The sequence below is a fragment of the Mobula birostris genome, chromosome 2 (assembly GCF_030028105.1).
Source record: "Mobula birostris isolate sMobBir1 chromosome 2, sMobBir1.hap1, whole genome shotgun sequence".
NCBI classification, from domain to species: Eukaryota; Metazoa; Chordata; class Chondrichthyes; order Myliobatiformes; family Myliobatidae; genus Mobula; species Mobula birostris.
The window spans coordinates 100,337,709-100,360,063 of NC_092371.1; the positions used below are offsets into that span (position 1 = coordinate 100,337,709).

Consider the following 22,355-nt stretch of genomic DNA (forward strand, 5'->3'; position numbering starts at 1 on the left):
TGGTCAGACAGCCATAGGCTGTGGTATCATATTGAAAGTAGAATAAATTAATTATCCAAGTACATATTTGCCATCATATACTGTACAACCGAGATTCATTTTCTCGCACAATAAATCCAAGAAACACAATAGAATCAATGAAAGACTGCATTCAACAATACAAACAACCAAAGTGCAAAGACAACAAACATTGTAAATACAAAAGAGAAAATAATAAATAAATAAATACACACACACATACATACACACCAAGAATATGAGATGAATAATTCTTGAAAGTGAGTCTACAGCTTGTAAGAACAGTTCAGTGATGGGGCAAGTGAAATTGAGTGAAGTTATCCTTTCTGGTTCAAGAGCTTCCTGGTTGAGGAGTAATAACTGTTTCTGAACCTGGCAGTGAGAGTCCTGAGGAAGTTAATGTTGAAGTAATGATAGACTTCAACATCAACTTCTGTCCTCAGCAAGATAGGGCCCCTGAGATTATGGAAAGTGATCCACATTTACCAGGGACTAAGGGTGATCAAAGGGTAATGTATATTTAGGGTAATGTATATTTAGACCTGGCACATTTCTTTATTGATCATATATTCATTTATATTCAGAACCAAAATACCAATAAAAATCAACCCAAAACCAATGTAATACCTGCAGATTCAAAAGATCCATCCATTACATAGACAAGGAGTGGTTTCAAGTTTCTTAAAGGAATCTTTTATTGCCTTTAGGCACTCAAAGAGGGTAAATTGTCAGACCAGATCTATATTTGCAGCAACATAGTACTGGTGTCACACCAGTAAAAATAACTATGATCATAGGGATAACTCCTTACACTGGTCCAAATGAATTAGGAGGACTCAGCCCCATCTTCCCACTCAATTACCATTACAATGCAATGTTCTGTGTGGTACGTGGTTGCTTTTTGCTGTTTGCATGATTTGCTCCTTTCTTTGTGTGTTGGGTGTTTGATGTTTTCTTTGTATGGTTCCATGATGTTTCTTTGTTTCGTGGCTGCCTGCAGGAGGACGAATCTCAAGATTGTACACTGTATAAATACTTTGATAATAAATGTACCTTTTAACATTTGAAACTCTGAGTGTGGATTGTTACTCAAACTGAAGTAGTCTTGTACATGCAGAACACTAAATACCAAACATCGAAAAATATAAACAAATTTCCATTATGTTTTTAATCTCTACTTCATTATCTATACTTCAGAAGGACACGGAACGACCACTCTCCACTGAACATCGATGACTCCTCTGCAGAGATCGTTAAGAGCACTGAATTTCTTGGTGTTCACCTGGCAGAGAATCTCACCTCGTCCCTCAACACCAGCTCCACAGCAAAGAAAGCCCAGCAGTGTCTCTACTTTCTGCGAAAGCTGAGAAAAGTCCATTTCCCACTCCCCATCCTCACCACATTCTACAGAGGTTGTACTGAGAGCATCCTGAGCAGCTGCATCACTGCCTGGTTCAGAAATTGCACCATCTCGGATCGCAAGACCCTGCAGCAGATAGTGAGGTCAGCTGAGAAGATCAGTGGGGTCTCTCCTCCCGCCATTACAGAGATTTACACCACACGCTGCATCCGTAAAGCAAACAGCATTATGAAGGACCCCACGCACCCTCATACAAACTCTTCTCCCTCCTGCCATCTGGCAAAGGGCACCAAAGCATTCGGGCTCTCACGACCAGACTATCTAAAGTTTCTTCCCACAAGCCATCAGATTCCTCAATACCCAGAGCCTGGACTGACACCAACCTAACGTCCTCTACTGTGCCTATTGTCTTGTTTATTATTTATTGTAATGTCTGCACTGTTTTGTGCACTTTATGCAGTCCTGGGTCAGTCTGTAGTCTAGTGTAGTTCTGTGTTGTTTTATGTAGTTCAGTGTAGTTTTTGTATTGTTCATGTAGCACCGTGGTCCTGAAAAATGTCTCATTTTTACTGTGTACTGTACCAGCAGTTATGGTCGAAATGACAATAAAAAGTGACTTGAATTGACTTAATTTATTATTAAACGGCATCAATCATTAAGGACCCCATCACCCAGCACATGCACTATTCTCATTGCTACCCATCAAAGAGGAGGTACAGGAGCCTGAAGGCACATACTCAACATTTTAGGAACAGCTTCTTCCCCTCCACCATCAGATTTCCAAATGGACGGTGAACCCTCGTAAATTACTTTCGTGTTTTATGCTCCTTGTTTGCATCACATATTTTAATGTATTTCTTATTGTAATTAATAGGTTGTTTTTTTATGTACTGCTGTCATAAGCAACAAATTCACTATATATGCTAGTGATATTAAACCTGATTCTGATGCTGATATGGAAGTACTCTGCAAGCAATATTTAGTTTATTAAACCACAGTATTTGCATGTAAAATTATCTAATAAGTTAAAAATTTATTATGCCAACATATTCTTAGAAAGAGGCAGGCGGCTGTGAAATGCCCATGGATGAATCCCACATCTGGGGCAGCATTGCAAGGTAAACAATGTTCACATTGCCATCTGGACCAAACTGCAGGCAAAAAATAAACCAGAAACATATGGAAAAGCAGATTTTTCTCTTCCCTGCAGCACTACAGAATGGCAAATGTCAAGCCTGGATCTGTCTACGCTTCACTGTGCTAAGCTTTACAGCACCACCTGGTTCTTGCTCAGCCACCAAATATGGATTGTCCTGGCGCTGCGGAGCATATCCACAGGGCAAACTCAATAAATGCATTCAGCTTCATAGCTAAATGACATCTTAACACAAGTAGCATAGACCACAGTTGTTCCTTTGAGTATTAAAACAAAAAAGGAACAATTTAATTCACAATTGTCAAATCGCATAAGCATGTTATCTATTCAGTAAGAATTAAAGTTAATTAGAATAATTAGAAAACAACTTGGCAATAGGAACAAATACTGCAGAGTAGAGTATGGATTAGAGGGCTTGTGCTGTAACAAGAGGTTGAACAAACTTGGGTTGTTTTCTCTGGGTCGGCAGAGGCTAAGGGGAGATCTGACAAACGTTTATAAAATTATGAGAGGCACAGATTGAGTACATAGATACAGACAACACCTTTTTTCGAGGGGTTATAATGTCTAATATTAGAGGATATGCATTTTAAGTTGAGAGGGGGTAATTTCAAAGGAGATGTGAGGAGCAATTTTTTTTTTTTTTTTTAAACACAGTGCCTGGAATGCACTGCCTGGGGTGGTGCTAGAGGCAGAAGCATTTCAGACTTTTAAGAGATGTTTAGATGGGCACATGAATGTGAGAAAAATGGAAGGATATGGACATGGTGTAGACAGAAGAGATTAATTGGATTATTATTCCATTGGATTACTAATTTAATTGGATCAGCACAACATTGTGGGTCATAGGGCCTGCAACTGTCCTGTACTGTTCACAGAGGTGACAGTCTGATAATCATATGTTTTTGTGCAGCATATTAATTCTGAGGTAATAATAAATTCTGAAGCTCTAGTTTCCTAATGAAATATTTTAAATAAATTCAAAGAAATGTAATTATTCAAAATCACAATTAAATGATTGGCAGCCTTTTACAACTTCAAAACTGTCACTTCAGAGGAAGATGTGAAGGATGGCAGTGAACTGCAGAAATAAGTTTAGCACTGTCAAGTGACAAGCCAGCAACAGTAGTATAGGTTGTCCCCAGTTACAGCACCCAGCTAATGAACAAGCTATACGTAGGAACGAGGGTTTGAAAGACCAGTGGGAAGGATGGGGATGAATCTACCTGCTGCTGTGGGCTGCAGGCATCTTCCGCTGGGTGATAACGGTATTTCTGCATGCCTTGCCCCTGCCCCCCCCCCCACCTTCCCACCTTCCACGCTATCTCTAAGCTACATTACTCCAGGACTGAATCGTGCAGAGCAGATCTGGAAACACAGAGCGGACTCTTCCTGAGCCTGCTCACTCTCACATCACTGCTGTTTCTGTGATCCTCTCTCATAGCTCATTTCTGACTTGGGAACAGTTCAGCTTATGAGCAGTTCCCAGGAATGTGTTTTTGTTGTACCCTGAGGTCTTTCTGTGATTTCCCCCTGGTGCTGATGTTATTGGCATATACATTTATTATACCTGTTCATATAGGGCACCATGGTAGCGTATAGGTTAGTATGACGCTATTACAGCTTCTGGTGTCACTTCAATTCCACAGTTCTCTGAGGGAAAGGTTGTAAATTCTTCCTGTGTGCGCATGGGTTTCCTCCAGGTGCTCCCGTTTCCTTCCACAGTCAAGCTTACTGGTTAGTAGGTTAATTAGTCGTTGTAAATTCTCCTGTGATTAGGCTAGGGTTAAATCAGTGGGTTGCTGGGCCGCGTGACTCAGTGGGTCAGAAGGGCCTGTTTGATGCCGTATCTCAAAATAAATAACAATAAAAATCTTTCTAATTATTGTAATAGAGCCAATACCCCTGTATTTACCCTTGCTAACAAGGATTAAAGTACTTTGTTAACACCTGGCACGATCTTCTGTTGAATGAACTTCAGATATTCTGTTCCACAATGTTATCACCTCTGAACTACAGAGAAGGTTCTTGGGAAACAAAGGTCTGAAGGCAGCTAAGTCATCTGGACCAGATGGTGTACACCCCAGGTTCTGAAAGAGGTGACTGAAGAGATCGTGGAGACATGAGTAATGATCTTTCAAGAACTACTAGATTCTGGAATGGTTGCAGAAGACTGGAAAATTGCAAGTATCATCCCAATCTTCAAGAAGGGAGAGAGGCAGAAGAAAGAACACTATAGGCCAGTTAATCTGACCTCAGTGGTTGGGAAGATGTTGCAATTGATTATTAAGGATAAGGTCCCAGGGTATTTGGAGGCACATGATAAAATAGACTGCAGTCAGCATGGTTTCCTCAAGGGAAAATCTTGCCTGACAAATCTGTTGGAATTCATTGAAGAAATAACAAGCAGGATATACTAAGGAGAATCAGCTGATGTTGTGTACTTGGATTTTCAGAAAGCCTTTGACAAGTTGGCATACATGAGGCTGCTTATCAAGCTACAAGCCCATAGTATTACAAGAAAGATTCGAGTATGGATAAAGTAGTGGCTGATTGGTAGGAGGCAGAGTGAGAATAAAAGGAACCTGTTCTGGTCAGCTGCCAGTAACCAGTGGTGTTCACAAGGGTCTGTGTTGGAACCGATTCTTTTTACGTCATATGTCAATGATTAGGATGATGGAATTGGTGGCTTTTTTAGGCAATATGAAGATAGGTGGAGGGGCAGATAGCTTTGAGGAAATAGAGAGGCTACAAAATGACTTATACTAGTTGAATGGGTAAAGAAATGGCAGATAGAATACAGGATTGGGAAGGGTACGGTCTTGCACTTTGGTAGAACATATGAAAGGATTGACTATTTTCTAAATGGAGAGAACACAGAAAAAACTGAGGCACAAAGGGACTTGTGAGTCCTTGTGCAGGATTCCCTAAAGGCTAATTGTAGGTTGAGTTTGTGGTGAGGAAGGCAAATGCAATGCTACAATTCATTTCAAGAGGACTAGAATATAAAAGTAAGGATGCATGTTGGGACTTTATAAAGCACTGGTGAGGCCTCACTTGCAGTATTGTAAGCAGTTTTGATCCCCTTAGTTTAAGAGAGGATGTGCTGAAATTGGACAGGGTTCAAAGGAAGTTCATGAAAATGATTCCCAATTGAATGGCTTGTCATATGAAGAATGTTTGATGGCTCTGGGCCTATATTTACTAGAATTCACAGAAGAATAAGGGGTGAGCTCATTGAAACCTCTCGAATGATGAAAAGCCTTGATAGAATGGCTATGGAGAGGATGTTTCTTATGGTGGGAGAGTCTAAGACCAGGGCACACAGCCTCAGAATAGAGGGCCATCCTTTTAGAATGGAGATGAGGAAGAATTTCTTTAGCTAGAGAGTGTGAATCCATGGAATTCTTTGGCAGTGGCAGCTGTGGAGTCCAAGTCTGCTTGGTCTTACGGAATGCACAAGACTAGATGATAATAAAATCGGAAGAAACTTTTTTAACTGATTTTATAGCAGTGCTAAAGGGATCAAGGGACACGGGGAGTAAGTAAGATGAGAGTAGGGAATCTGCTAAGATTGAGATTACTTACTGAAGAGCCCAACATTCATATCCCTCTTCTGTTATCCATATTTTTACATTTACTTAAAAAAAGAGAATTTTTTTCAGATCACTTAAAACTTAGTCCCATGTCTTCAAATTCACTGTACCTTAGTAAATGTTGAAATCCAAACTTACTACATTTGTTAAGCTTCTCAGCCTCCAGCAGTTTCATATCTTAATTTCCATTTCACTGGGGTTGATAATTGTTGAACTTAATGGAATTTTATACGCTTCACCCTAACTTTCTCTGTATCTTCCTTATCTTTCCCTTAGTAGACATTAAATATGAAATACTCTTCCTAATGCAGTCTTAAGCTAACACTTTCATATCAACCTCTTTAGACATGCAAGTTCACATCTTCATACTTTGTTTGAGCTTACATAACTAAAAAAAATTGTTTTAATAATTTTCTAATTTTGTTGCTTTGACATATAAGTTCAATTAATCATAAAGGAATTGTCAATCTTTTTAAAATAAGAGTGTCTTTCAAATTACTGGCTCAAGAAACACATCCTAAAATAATAAAGGACCTTATAAAAGAACTTGGATCTTCTCACCATTTAATGTTTAATTACTTGTGCATTTACAGCTTTCAGTTAGTAATAGCGAGCGGAAGGTTCAATGCATGTCAAGATCTAGTATATATAGATATAATAGCACTATCCTGCCAATCATAAACATATTACACATTAAGGGGAAAACATTTTATACAATATCAGGCAAAATTAAATTTTAGCAATGGGATGAATTGAAGTGATATAGAATTGGCTGGCCATTACGCACACCACCTAATTTTCCAAAGTTAATAAAAGGATAATTCAGCACAATATATAACAAACACATATTTTAATTATCATGCAAAGGATTACAAAATATCTTTCTCAAATCTGGTGTCTGTCCATCCATCTGTGAGACAGCATGGAATAAGTCCTTCTGGCCCTTCGAGCTGTGCTGCCCAGTAATCTCCTGATTTAATCCTGGCCTAATCACAGGACCATTTACAATGACCAATTAACCCACCAACCAGTACGTCTTTGGACTGTGGGAGGAAACTGGAACACCTGGAGGAATCCCAGATGGTCACAGGAGGAACATACAAACTCCTTACAGGCAGCAGCGGGAATTGAACCCAGGTCACTGGTACTGAAAAGCATTATGCTAACCACTATGTTACCGTGCTGCTCCAATAATGATAAGCAAGCGAAAATCAGGTTTAATATCATAGGCATATGTCATGATTTTTTTTGCTTTTGCAGCAACAGTACAATGCAATACATAGTAACAAAAACTGAATGAATGCGTGTGTGTGTGTGTGAGAGCGAGAGAGAGAGAGAGAGAGAGATTCAAAATAGAGCAAAATAAAAAGTAGTGGGGTAGTGTTTATGGGTTCAATGCCCATTCAGAAATCTAATGGAAGAGCAGAAGAAGCTGTTCCTGAACTGTTGAGTGTGTCTTCAAGCTCCTGTACCTCCTTCCTGAAGGTAGCAAAGAGAAGAAGGCATGTCCTGGGTGATGTGGGTCCTTAATGATGGATGTTACCTTTTTGAGGGATCACTCTTTGGATATATCCTGGATACTATGGACTCTAGTGCCCATAATGGAACAGATTAAGTTCACAATTTTCTGCAGCTTCTTTCGATCCTGTGCAGTACCCCCCCCCCACCCCATTGCAGAAGGCCATGAACCTAACTCTCTAAATAATACATACAATATTTTATACATCTAAACATAAAATATATATATACACATATATACACACACACACAAACATGAAATACAAATGTGTGTACATATACACATAAATATATAATATAAATATACATATAATACAAAATATATACACAATATAAGCTACAGATATTTTAAAGCACACAAATTTATGATCCCTAAAGATATACAGTGGATTCTGAGTATTTGGGCCATCGGTTAATCAGGTTAGCCATTTATTTGAAGCTACTCTTGAAGAACAAAAATTAATTGAGAAAATAGCTGAGATTTCCTTTGTATATTTGGGACACTATGCCGCTTAACTAGGACAGGAGACAGTTGCTGAACTTGTGTGGCCATTAAACACTACATTGTGCTTAGAGCGAATAGTTTTTAAGTAGTGTGAGTTGCCTGTGTTTGCCTTCAAAAAGCAATGATTATTGAAGAAATAAAATAATTTCACTACTTCAACAAGTAAGGAATTACAAAGAATTTGAAGGAATCGACAACCCTCTTCAATGTTACAATGAAAATGAAGATTTGGAGGATGCAATATAAGAAGGCAGCCCAGTATCTGAACTAGGTGTCTGCGCTGATTTTGTTCATTTACAGTCAATCAAAGGAACATGGCTGTGTACACAGGACAAATTCCTCTGTTGATAATTATTAGGAACTACAGTTTTATAATACTCTAGTAGTGTAGTTAGTGTTCTTATTTGTTCTGTATTTCATTTAATACACAATTTGTTCCTTAGTTTAAATAATGATTTGTCTTTTTTTGTGTGTTTTAATTATTTCCATGAAACTTCGTCTAATTGGGGCAGCAGCTTAATTGGGCCAAAATGTACTGGTCCCTATATGTCCCAATTAATCAGAATCCACGGTATTGCTAGTTTATTAACACAGTATTAAATTCAGAAATAAAAGTTAATTATTTTCCAACAGGCACAAATACTGGAGAGAAAATTCCTTGAAAGCAGTTGTTCTCGATTTTTACTGCACTCCTCAGCGATTCTACATCCAACTTAATGCAACATTTGATCACAAAATAACAATTTTTACATTACAGTTGTCAATATAGCAAAATCACTTTCTTTGCTTAATATTTCATAAAACCTTGAATTCAAAATATGTATATCATTGAAAAAAGGTCAACTGATAAACAGGAAGCAAATTATAAGGCATGCAAATTATTACTTTTCAGAATAATCTAGGTGGGTTGTGGTTCTGTGGAATGCTCTGCCTCAGAAGGCAGTGGAGGCCAATTCTCTGGATTCTTTCAAAAAAGAGTTAGGCAGAGCTCTTAAAGATAGCGGAGTGAAGGGATATGGGGAGAAGGCAGGAAAAGGGTACTGATTGTGGATGATCAGCCATGATCTTAGTGAATGGTGGTGCTGGCTGGAAGGGCTGAATGGCCTACTCCTGCACCTATCGTCCATTGGTACCAATAAATATTTTCTTTAAAATAATAACATTTAATTAAGCCTTCAGTGGCATGTTATGTTTCTGTTGTGCCGTCAGTAGTGTCTGTCTTGGCAATGGGATAACTCCATGGGTTGTCATGAACTGCAGGTTACTCAATAGCTAGCATATGTTTCTAACCAGTGTTTTCTCCCCCCCCCCCCAAAAAAAAACATCTGGATCACTCCTTAATAGAATGTACTGGTCTAATGTTTCATGACTCTATAAGTATATATGATATGATATCAGAGAAGGTCCAGAGGAGGTTGATGAGAATGAAAGGGTTAACACATGAAGAGTGTTTGATGGCTCTGGGCCTGCCTCACTGGAGCTTAGAAGAACAAGGAGGGATCTCATTGAAAACTATTGAATATTGAAAGGCCTGGGTAGAGTGGATATGGAGAGGATGTTTCCTATAGTGGGCGAGTCCAGGACCACAGCCACAGAATAGGGGGACATACATTTAGAACAGAGATGAGAAGGAAATTTTTTTAGCCAGAGGGTAGTGAATTTGTGGGATTCATTGCCACAGACTGCTGAGGAGGCCAAGTAATTGAGTATATTTAAAGTGGAGCTTCTGGATTAGTCAGGGCGTCGAAGGTTATGGGGAGAAGGCAGGAGAATGGGGTTGAGTGGAATACTAAATCAGCCATGTTGGAATGGTAGAGTAGACTCAAACGCCTAATTCTGCTCCTATGTCTTATGGACATTTAATGTTGATTAGTAAAAACATTCCAAGTTTTTACTACAGTGTAGCGTACTATTGTGGTACTAATACTCCTTTCAAAAAATGTGCAAAACAAAATGCTGCAGCTAGATGGCTGCTGCAAGCAGCCATAGCACATGATGAACCAAAAGTGGACTAATATTCCAGTCTAAAGATGCTGTGGAAAATCAGTGCCAGAATTGACGGCAAAGGTAAAGAGACAGAGAGACTAAGAAATCAGAGTGCTCCAAAGTCACCTTGCATGAAGTCAGAGGCAGAATTACCCGAGTGCCATCATGGTGAGTGCTGTCAAAATCATCTGCAGGTAGAGAATAACTAATATATACAGTTAAAGGGGTAGCTTTATTTAGATACAATGTGGAACAGGCCCTTCCAGCCGTGCCACCAGCAACCTACCTACTTAACCCTAGTCTAATCACAAGACAATTTATGAAGACCAATTATCCTACTAACCAGAACATCTTTGGATTGTGGGAGGAAACGGGAACACCGGGAAGAAACCCACACGCTCACAGGAAGGATGGAGGAATTGAACTCCGATGCCCGAGCTGTAATAGCGTCACGCCAACCACTATGCTACCAAGACGCTCCTTACAGGCAAACAGGATTAACCACGTGTAGGAGAGATCAGCAGCCGTATCCGAGGATTAAAATGTTTAAGGTACAGCAGGCAGAGGTCCTAAGAGTGTATTATAGTTTGCCACATTATATATCATGCCTCAAGTAATTTCACAGAATATTGTGTGCAATAGCTGATTATTGACTACAGGCAGAGGAAACCGGAGGTCCATGAGTGAGTGCTCATTGGGTGATCTGAGGTGGAGAGGGTCAGTAACTTTAAATTCCTTGGCGTGATCAGTTCAGAGGATCTGTCCTGGGTCCAGCACTCAAGTGTCATTACAAAGAAAGCGTGGCAGCACCTTGACTTAGAAGTCTGCAAAAATTCCGCATGTTATCTGAAACTTTGACAAACATCTATAGAAGTGCAGTGGAGAGTACTCTGACTGGTTGCATCACAGCCTGGTCCTTGAAAGAGCCTACATAAAGTAGCGGAGACCGTTCAATCCACCATGGGTAAAGGCATTTCCACCTCTGAGCACAAGTGCTGTCGCAGAAAAGCAGCGTCCATCATCAAGGACCCCCACCATCTAGGCTTTGCTCTCGTCTCGCTGCTGCCATCAGGGAGGAGGTACAGCAGCCTCAGGATCCACATCACCAGGTTCAGGAACAGTTACTACCCCTCAAGCATCAGGCTCCTGAACCAAAGGGGATAACTTCTCTTGCCCCATCACTGAAATGTTCGCACAATCATTTCAGACTCACTTTCAAGGCCTCTATCTCAAGTTCTCAATATTTTTTTTTCCTTTTTGTATTTCCAGAGTTTGTTGTCTTTTGTACATTGGTTGTTTGCCCATCTTGTGTGGTTTTTCCTTGATTCAATTGTGCTTCTTTTAATTTACTGTGAAGGCCCCCAAGAACATGAATCTCAGTGTCGTAGAATGTGACATATATACTTTAATCATAAATTTACTCTGAACTTCATCAATTGCAGTGCTTATATTTTGTTATTTTATTTGTAGCATTGGTTGAGTACTGTATCAACAGACTGTTTAAGTGGTACTGTTCTGCAAACTTCATATTTTTCCCACTCTGATGGGTTCAAACAAACAGCTGGAGGAGAAACCATCTGAGATAGTTGCCTTGATGAATGTGACCTCCCTACCGACGATGTAGGTTAGTGCTCGGTTGAGTCGTCTACCTCAGTTGTTCACCCATAAACTTGACTATAATAAATAACTATCAAAGTTGCTGGTGAACGCAGTAGGCCAGGCAGCACCTGTAGGAAGAGGTGCAGTTGACGTTTCAGGCCGAGACCCTTCCTCAGGACTAACTAAGTTCTATTTTTCATATTGTAGGAAAGTAAAAGATGAAATCAACAAATAGATTTTCATACAAATCTTAAAATTCTAAAAATTATAAATTTTCAGAATTAAGTACTTTTCAATATGTTTTAACATAATTTAACAAAGTTTTAAAGATTAAAAATTAGCTTCTCTGTCACATGCAGATTAAAACATTGAAACACACAGTGAAATGTGTCGTTCATGTCAAATCAAATCAGTGAGGTTCGTGCTGGATAGCCCCCAAGTTGTCTCCATGCTTCTGGTGCCAAAGTAGCATGACCACAACTTACTAACCCTAACACTGTACATCTTTGGAATGTAGGTTGAAACCAGAGCACCTGGAGGAAACCCATGTGATCACAGGGAGAACATACAAATTCTTTACAAACAAGGGCAGTAATCGAACCCTGATCAGTGACCACTGGTGTTGTATAAGCATTACGCTACTTCTGTTATATAGATGAACCGCTGGTGTTTGGAGAGTTAACAATTTAATACTGTACACTACAATATAGTTTAGAAAATAATGCCATGCCAGTTCTGCACCTGTTCTGATAGTCACAGATTTTGTGAACTACAACCTATAAAGCTACAGTTGGTCTCCTATCCTACCCCCGAGTATAACATTCTGGGTGGCACATCTTGGGAAACAAAACCCTTGGCCTCATCTTTTTACATAGCTAATGAGATCTCTTTTTTCCCTGACAATTTCCCTAAACGGAACAGGGCTAGTTATAGTAAGTCACTGAATTGGCAATGCATTGTTAGCAGCTGTTTACGTTCTTTTGGGATCTCAGCATGGAGATGGAAGGGATGATTTCAACCGATTAATGTAATTACCGCAATCATTCACGTACGAATAATGTAATTAGAACATTTTTGCAGCTGAAGCCAACTACAGCAGAGATCACATGGGAAACCAGGAGCCTACTTCCCTTATATTAATAGCAGATGCCATGAAATTTTGTTTTTGAATAGTTGCTTTGGGAAATTTCAGTTTATTATGCTTGTTACATAATTAAAGATCAAACATTAACACACAAGTATCCAGAATATCCAAACGAAGTGGAATTTATTCTGATATTTCCAGGAATGGGAATATTAGAATCAACTTTATTATCACTGACACAAGATGTGAAATTATTTGTGGCAGCTGTACAATGTAAAGACATAAAATTTATGTTACTATAAATTACAAAATAAATAAATAGTGCAAAAGGGTAAAACAGGGCAGTTCTCATGGCCCATTCAGAAATGTGATGGTGGAAGGGAAATGTTGACAGTTCCTGAAATGTTGAGTGAGTCTTCAGTCTCTAGAACCTCCTCTCCATTGGTAGTAACATGAAAAGGGCAGGTCCTGGATGGCGAGGGTCCTTAAAGACTGATGACACTTTTTTTTTCAAAAAGGCACCATTTCTTGAAGATGTCTTCAGTGGTTGTGAAGTGATGGGGTTGGCTGAATAAACAACCCTTTGCAGTCTCTTGTGATATGCACCTTGGTGCCACCATACTGGGCTATGATTCAACCAGTCAGAGGGCTCTCTGCTGTACATCTGCAGCAATTTGAAAGTGTCTTTGGTGACATACCAAATCTCCTCACCAGTGCGTCATCTTCATCACTGCACCAATATATCGACGCAGGAACGTGCAGCTGCTCATCCTTCCCACCACTGACCCCTCAAAGAGGACTTATGTGAGTTTTCGTGATGTCCACAATCAATTCATTGGTCTTCCTGAAGTTGAGTGAGAGGTTGTTTTTGTGACACCATTCAACCAGCTAATTTATTTTACTCCTGTACACCTCCTCGTTGTCATCTGAAATTTTACTTACAACAGCAGTGTCATCTGAGAATTCCTAAGGGGTGTTTGAGCTGTACTTAGCCACACAATCATGTTTAGAGAGAGTCGAGCTGAGCATGAATCCTTGGGATTGTCACCTGTGTTGACAAACCTGTGTTGATCGTCAGCGAGGAGACGTTATTACCAAGCAGCACTACCAGTGGTCACCGATAAGGAAGACAAGGATCGAGTTGCAGAGGGAGGCACTGAAATCCAGGTTTTGAAGCGTGTTAATTGATAGTGAGAGGATGATGGTGTTGAATGCTAAGCTGCAATCAATAAACAGCAGTCTAATGTATATATTGCTGCTAATTGCTCCGAAGCTGAGTGAAGAGCCAGTGAGATTGCATCCACTGTAACCAGATGTGGCAGTCGGTAAACTACAGCAGGTTCACGCCCTTGCTCAGGCAGAGTTAATTTCAATCATAATCAACCTCTCGATGTGATGCATCACTATAGATCTAAGTGTTACCAGGCAAAAGCTGTTGAGGCAACTCACCCTGCTCTTTTTGGGCACTGGTATAACTGCTGCTCTTTTGAAACAAGTGGAAAACTCACACCACAGCAGCAAGGTTGAAGATGTGCTTGAACACCCCAGCTTGTTGGTCTACGCAGGGTTTTCATACCTACACAGGTAGACATCAGGGCCTGATACCTTGCAAGGACTCACTCTTGAAGATTGTTCTGACATCAATCACCAAGACAGATTACAAGGTTGTTGGACACTGTGGTGATTCGCACAGGTGTTAAGTTTCCCTTTCAAAGCATGCATAAAATGAGTCGAGCTCATTGGAGAGTGAAGCATCACCACCATATAGCTCATAGTTCAAAGCTTGGCAAATATAGTTAGGTTTCACCTTATATAGGAAATAATGGCATCAAACCCTGCCACAGCTATTGTGCCTCTGGTTGTCTCTAACTTGACATGGATTTGCCTTTTTGCTCTCACAATGGCCTTCCATAGGTTGTACTTTGACTTCTTATAGAGGTCTAGGCCTCTGGTCTTGACCGTCACAGATCTCACCCTCTGCAGACTGTGAATCCCCTGGTTCATCTAACCAGAGCTTCTGTTTTGGGAAAATTCTGCATGTCCTCTTCCAAGCAGGTCTTAATGAAGTCAGTGGCGGCTATGGTCTCTTCATTCAGATCTAAAGATGAATCCCTGAATTAGCAGTCCAGTAGACGCTCCTCTGCCTTTCTTGAACACACTTCTGTTGTCCTCACCACTGGTGCTGTGGTCTTCAGTCTCTACCTGTATGCCGGGAGCAGAAGCCCAGCCAGGTGATCGGACATACCAGGCAAAGGATGGCACAGTAGGCATCCTTGATGGTGGTCTAACAGTGAGTGTGTTGCCTCCTCTGGTTCTGCAGGTGACATGTTGGTGTCAGTTGGCAAAATAACACAATCAAAATGCTGGAGGACTCAGCAAATAAGGCAGCATCTATGGAGAGGAATAAATAGTTGACGTTTCAGGAAAAGGCACTTCATCTGGACAGAGAAGACATAAAAAGGCCAAAGACTGCTTCAAGTTATTCTGGTTGAAGCCCCCCTCCCCCTGCATTTCACCCTTCGCCTTATGATGATTGGGAAGGCATCAGGGTGCACTGCCTTGTGAAAGTTGATCCGGGTCCTCAGCCACTCCAATGTCAGCTTAGCATCTGCTGAGGTGAAATGTACACCACTGCTAGGATGACTGCAGAATTCCCTCAGCAGATAGAACTGAAGCTCCTTAACCACCAGATGTTCCAGGTTGGAGGAGAAGGACTGTAACAGAATTGCCATGATGAATTAATCATGAAGCAAATGCTGCTGTCTCAATCTTTACCCGATGCTACTATCCATTCCTTGCAGTGAAAGATGAAGCCTTTCTGGCTGGAATGCTGTGTAGTGAGCCATGTTTCTGTGAAGCACAGTGCACAACAGTTCCTGATGTCCTTCTGGTATTACAGACTTGCTTTGAGGTGTTCAGTTTCATTTTCCGAAGACTGTACATTAGCCAGGGGAATAGAAGGTAGGGGTGGGGGCTAAGGGCCGGAACTTGTTTTACCTGCAGTCCTCCTGGCGGCCATGTTACCTGAGACCTCCCCTGAGTTTCCAGCTACTACATGTGTTCCCTCGGTGATCTGGAGACCTGAGTGTTTGGCCTTAAGTTTGTTAGTTCTTGTAAATAGTTTTAAACCTTACTTACTGCAGTCTGTGCATTTCTGCTATAATAGCTGCAAATGGGAGAACTTGATGATTCCCTTGGGAGTCACACAAAAAAAAAGTTGCCCTTCTCCAGCACTTTTTTGCAGGGACGTTTAACATTCCCCATAGAATATAAAATGTAGTGTACAACACAAATATAAATGTTAAAACATTCTGTGTATCACCAATGATGCCCTCTTCTCATTACTACCATCAATGTGGTAGTACAGGAGCCTGAAGACACAATCTCAACATTTCCAGAACCATTAAATTTCTGAATGGACAAAGAACCCATGAACACCACCTGTATATTATTTTGCTCTTTTTGTACTACTTAATTAATTTTTAATATACATTTTTATTGTAAATTATAGTTTTTTTTATTATGTATTGCAATATACTGCAGCCATAAAACAACACATTTCATGGCATGTACCAGTGATATTAACTCTGTTTCTGATTTGTTTTGACATTGCTCTATGGGTTAAATTGAAAGCACACAATAAGAAAGATTGCTAAACTTTGATAACATCTGCAACTGCAAAGAAGAGGGAATGAAACAAATCATGAATCATCTTAAACATACACAAGATGATTGCACAAATACTTGGAAAGGGAAGTCATTAGAACTGATACCATGCGGCCTGTTTCTGGGCTGTACGTTGCTGTGTCCAAGATGGCATCCAACCTTGGTCTCTATCGAGATCTTGGCTCAGACTTGGGTTTTTTTTAGGCTCATATGGATGGTTTTGGGGACAAAGAGGGGGATTAGGGACAGGGTTGTGTGCGTGCGTGTTATGTGCGCACTCAGGAAGGAGAAAAGGGGGCTTGTTTTGCTTTTGTATTGTTGCTGTTGTTATCGTTGCTTGTGTTATTTCACTAAACATTGTGGATATGCTATGTTGGCACCAGAATGTGTGGGGACACTTGTGGGTTGCCCCCAGCACATCCTTAGGTGGTGTTGGTTGTTAACGCAACGATGCATTTCAATGTATGGTTCGACATACGTGTGATAAATAAACCTGAGTACATAAATCCGACTGAATAATTAGGTCAAACGACCAAAGATACTTGCAAGTGAGCCAGGAGGCCACACACAATTAATGCTAATACATATGGGATCATTTATCATGATTGATCATGATAATGACTCCCACTCAAACCCTACAATACTGCATAGGAGAGGGCTTCATCTCCTCTCAGGAGAGGCCCAGAACAGTCATGACTCACTCACCCTCATTATCGGAGAGGTTAAACTGATCTTAGTAGCCCCTAGCTACATGTCTATGTATAATAATTCAATTACCTTAGATTTTATTTTAGTATTTATTGAAATAGAGCGTGGCATTGGCCCTTCTGACCCTTTGAGCTGCACCACCCCACAAACCCCGATTAATCCAAGCCCTAGCAGGGCACCCAAAGAAAACCATGCATTCCATGGGGAGGATGTACAGACTTCTTACAAATGAACTCCAAACTCCAACAACTCAAGCTGTAATAGCTTCGTGCTAACTGCTGTGCTACCATGGCACCCAAAGTTGGCCAGATACTGGTGGTAGCTCTGCTACAGTTATTGGTACCAACAAGTACAGTAGCCTTTTTGGACCCTCCCTTTCCACCTCCAATGCCCAGAGCAGTTTATTCCCATCAACAAAATACACTAACTCTCATTCAACCCCTGTAGTAGGAGGAGGAGAAGATGGCGGCGCACGCCCTCCGGTGAAAAATGATATTGTATCTGTTAAATAGGGGCCGTGGACAATTCTGATTTGATGGAGAATGGACGTGAAAGCACAGAGGAACATCTGGAGAAATTTCTGAAATGCCCGTTCGCTGCTGTCGTTACTGCGCGGTCGGGAATCTTTCAGAGGGTAGGCCTCAAAATCCCCGGCCTTGCCTGCTTTTGGTGACCGAGAAGGAGGTCGAATCGTTCGGACAGAGATGACGCTCAGTACTCAGTGTCGGAGAGCTGATCAGAGCTCGAAGTTTTCGGATGACTCAGAGTCAGATTGTGGTCGGCATGACAGGGAGTTTTTCTTCCTTCTCCCGTCTGCATGAGATGTGGGACATTTGAGAAACTTTGAACTTTACTGTGCTCACGGACTTCTTCATCAACTTATGGTATTGTTACACTGTTTGTAACCATATATTATAATTACGTGGTTTTGTCAGTTTTTTCAGTCTTGGTTTGTCCTGTGTTTTGTGATATCACACCGGAGGAAATAATGTATCATTTCTTAATGCATGCATTACTAAATGACAATAAAGGAGGACTACCTGTCTTCATAATCATAGTATATTCCTTGTATTTTCGCTATAACTCTAAAATGTAGATATTAGAGTTAAAATGCTGAAGTTTCTTCATCCCTGCTTAAATACGACAGAAGATGGCTGAGCTCTGTACAGAAGCAATAAATATAAAAATAAATTACCTGAATGTGTCCTTGTTGCATGCTTTTGCAGAAAATCCATTAAAGGAGCAAGAACCTTTTTATTGCACGGTGTTAGTTCCTCATCACATTCATAGCACCTATGAAATTAAAAGAATGGATTCTATGGAGTGCAAACTGTGCAGAACTGACTCTAAGAACATAACTTATGCTCACATAGAGACCACTATAAATGAAGAATTTGGCTTCAACTGCAAACAACATTTAATTTCTTTACCAAAAAAAAGCCTGAGGCAAAAACAGCAGAATGCAGTTTACATGCAATCTCTGAAAACTGATTTGTGTAGCTTTATAGGATAGATTACTTGTAACAATTAAAATGTTGATCTGATTAGATACCATTTAATCTATTGATTTTTGAGCGCCATAACAGCGTAGCCGTTAGCGTGACTCTATTACAGTCAGAGTTTGGATTTGATTTCCAACGTCAACTGTAAGGAGTCTGTATGTCCTTCCCGTGGAACGCGTGGGTTTCCTCCAGGTGCTCCAGTTTCCTCCCACAGTCCAAAGATGTACCTGTTTGTAAGTTAATAGGTCATTGTAAATTGGCCAGATTTAAATCAGTCAGGGGTTACTAGGTGTCATGGCTCAAAGGGCCTGTATCTCAATAACTAAATAAATATTAAGATGCTGTTTAATCTAATGATACTCAAGGAATTGTTTTAAATAGTGGAAAATTAGTTTATTCATTGCACTGATGAGCTTAAAATGAAACAATTTCTATTTTGCTACAATTTCCAATATGGTGGATTTTGGTTAATTGGACAATTAGTTAATCACCTCAGTCGTTTATTTGGGACAACCCTTAAAGAACAAGAAAATTACTGGGATCTCTTTATTAACTTGGGACATTATGCCACATAATCGGGACAGGAGACTATTGCCAACCAGTTTCTAACCAGCGTCAGTCGCACGAGCTTATGCGGCTGTTAAATACCACATCATTCTTAGAGCTTTAATAGGACAGAAGTTGTCCTCAAATAGCATCAGTTGGGCATGTTTGGCTTAAAAAAGCAGTGATATTTATCACTGATAATTGGCAAGAAATAAGCGGCAAGACAATTCAAAGCTGTTTTGCTTGCTGCAGTTTCAAGCATTCAAGCTTGGTGATGCTAGAAACAGCCAGGAGTGAAAATTCTTAACTTCAACAAGTTAGAAATTATGAAAAATTTCAAAGTATCAACAATCATCTTGAATGTTGCAATGAAAATGAAGATTTGGAGATTACAATTATCTATACCATTGTACGAAGGCAGTCCATTATCTGCACTAGATGTCTGCAATGATTTTGTTCATTGCATACACTGGATCAATTCCACCAGTGATAGCAGTTAGGAACTAATACAGCTTGATAGTATTGTAGTACTACTGGTAGTGCGCTAATTTGTTCTGCATTTCATTTAAATACATAATTTGTTACTTAGTTTGTCGTTATTATACCCTTTCAACTATTTCCATGAAGCTTTTGCTAATTGGGGCAGCTGCTTAATTGAGCCAAGATATACTGGTCTCAATGTTTCCCAATTAACTTGAATCCACTGTATATTCTTTCAGTCTTTTTCCTTTTCAAATAGTTATCCAATTTATGTCCATGTTAAGTTATAGCACTTGCCTCAATAGACACATATTACATCACCCCAAATTTACTGAAGGAAAAATGAAAGTGAGGATCAGGACAAAAAATACCTCTGACCTGGTAATCGTAAAGCAGGTGTACATTTATTGTTTTAGGTCTACTTATTCTGCACTTCCACATATCTAATTTGTTCCCTTTGTTGAGAGGTACACACACATAATGCTGGAGGAACGCAGCAAGTTAGCATCATCCATGCAGAGGAATAAAGAGTCGATGTTTCATAAAAACATTGGCCTTTTGACCAATTGGGTCTCCTCCGCCATTCCATCATAACTGACTTATCCTCCTCAAACCCATTCCCCCGCTGTCTCCCTTAACCTTTGACGTCCTGACTAATCAAGAACCTTTCAACCTCAATGGCTTGGCCCCCACAGCCATCTGTGACAATGAATTCCACAGATTCACCACCATCTGGCAAAATAAATGACTCTTCATCTATGTATAAATGTGGAAATCCGTCTATTCTGAGGCTGTGCCCTCTCGTCCCAGGCTCATCTACCACAGGAAACACCCTCTCCGCATCCACTCTATCTAGGCTTTTCAATATTCAATAGATTTCAATGAGATTCACCTCCCCATCATTCTTCTAAACTGCAGTGAGTACAGGCCCAAGGTCATCAGATGCTCCTTATACATAAACCTGTGTATTCCTGGAATCACTCTTGTGAATCTCCTCTGAAACCTCTCTCATAACAGCACAACTTTTCTTAAATGAGCCCAAAACTGCTCACAATACTCCAAGTGCGGTCTGACCAAGCCTCAGCATCACATCCTTGCTCTTATATTCTAATCCTCTCAAAATGAATGCTAACATTGCATTTGCCTTCGTTCATCCCACAACCTTTCATTAGGGCTTAGCATCCCTTCATTGAGGGCATCCTCGTCAAGTCTAGGTTTGTGTCAAGGAGAAATAGCCTCAGAGTAATAGTCAAGGTACCCTGCATATATCTGAGCTCTGAGTAGATTCTGAGTATGCTAGATGTCAGTTAAGTAATTTCACCATCAAAGAATTCAAAAGGAAAATGACGTTCAAAGCATAAAGAGAAACAAAGTAAGCTGCCAAACACTTATGCAACTTCTACATTTCCAGAAATCAAAAATAAATCTTGCACCGGAGTCTCGGACCAGAAGGCACAACCTCAGGATACAAGGATGTCCCTTTAAAACAAAGATGAGGAAGCATTTCTTTAGTCAGAGTGGTGAATCTGTAAAATTCATTGCCACAGATGGCTGTGGAGGAAAAGTCATTGGGCATCTTTAAACAGGAAGTTGATCGGTTCTTGATTAGTCAGGGTGTCAAAGGTTAGAAACATAGAAACCTACAGCACAATACAGGCCCTTCAGCCCACAATGCTGTGCCGAACATGTACTTACTTTAGAAATTACCCAGTGTTACCCACAGCACTCCATTTTTCTAAGCTCCATGTACCTAGCCAGGAGTCTCTTAAAAGACCCTATCGTATCCACCTCCACCATCATCGCCAGCAACACATTCCACGCACTTACCACTCTTTGCGTAAAAAACTTACCCCTGATATCTCCTCGGCACTTACTTCCAAGCACCTTAAAACTGTGCCTTCTTGTGTTAGCCATTTCAGCCCTGGGAAAAAGTCTCTGACCATCCACGTGATCAATGCCTCTCATCATCTTATACACCTTTATCAGGTCACCTTTCATCCTTCGTTGCTCCAAGGAGAAAAGGCCAAGTTCACTCAACCTATTCTCATAACATATGCTCCCCAATCCAGGCAACATCCTTGCAGATCTCCTCTGCACCCTTTCTATGGTTTCCACATCCTTCCTGTAGTGAGGCGACCAGAACTGAGCACAGTACTCCAAGTGGGATCTGACCAGGGTCCCATATAGCTGCAACATTACCTCTTGGCTCCTAAGCTCAATCTAACGGTTGATGAAGGCCACTGCGCAGCAGCTTTGAGTGTCCTATGGACTCGGACCCCAAGAACCCTCTGATCCTCCACACTGCCAAGAGTTTTACATTAATACTATATTCTGCTATCATATTTGACCTACCAAAATGACCCAATTCACACTTATCTGGGTTGAACTCCATCTGCCACTTCTCAGCCCAGTTTTGCATCCTATCAATGTCCCGCTGTAACCTCTGACAGCCCTCCACCCAACCTTTGCGTCATCCGCAAATTTACTAACCCATCCCTCCCTCCACTTCCTCATCCAGGTCATTTATAAAAATCACAAAGAGAAGAATTCCCAGAACAGATCACAGAGGCACACCACTGGTCACTGTCCTCCATGCAGAATATGATCCGTTTACAACCATTCTTTGCCTTC

General features: G+C 40.5%; 1 protein-coding gene across 3 annotated transcripts in view; it reads right to left on the reverse strand.

The window, feature by feature from the left end:
• Positions 1-22,355, reverse strand: part of usp45 (ubiquitin specific peptidase 45) — a 99,453-nt gene that overhangs the window by 56,835 nt on the left and 20,263 nt on the right. For all 3 annotated transcript variants that reach the window (XM_072245717.1, XM_072245709.1, XM_072245726.1), the window contains exon 5: positions 18,392-18,489. In XM_072245717.1, the coding sequence (XP_072101818.1) occupies positions 18,392-18,489 (98 nt within the window). The remainder of the gene's footprint in view (positions 1-18,391; positions 18,490-22,355) is intronic.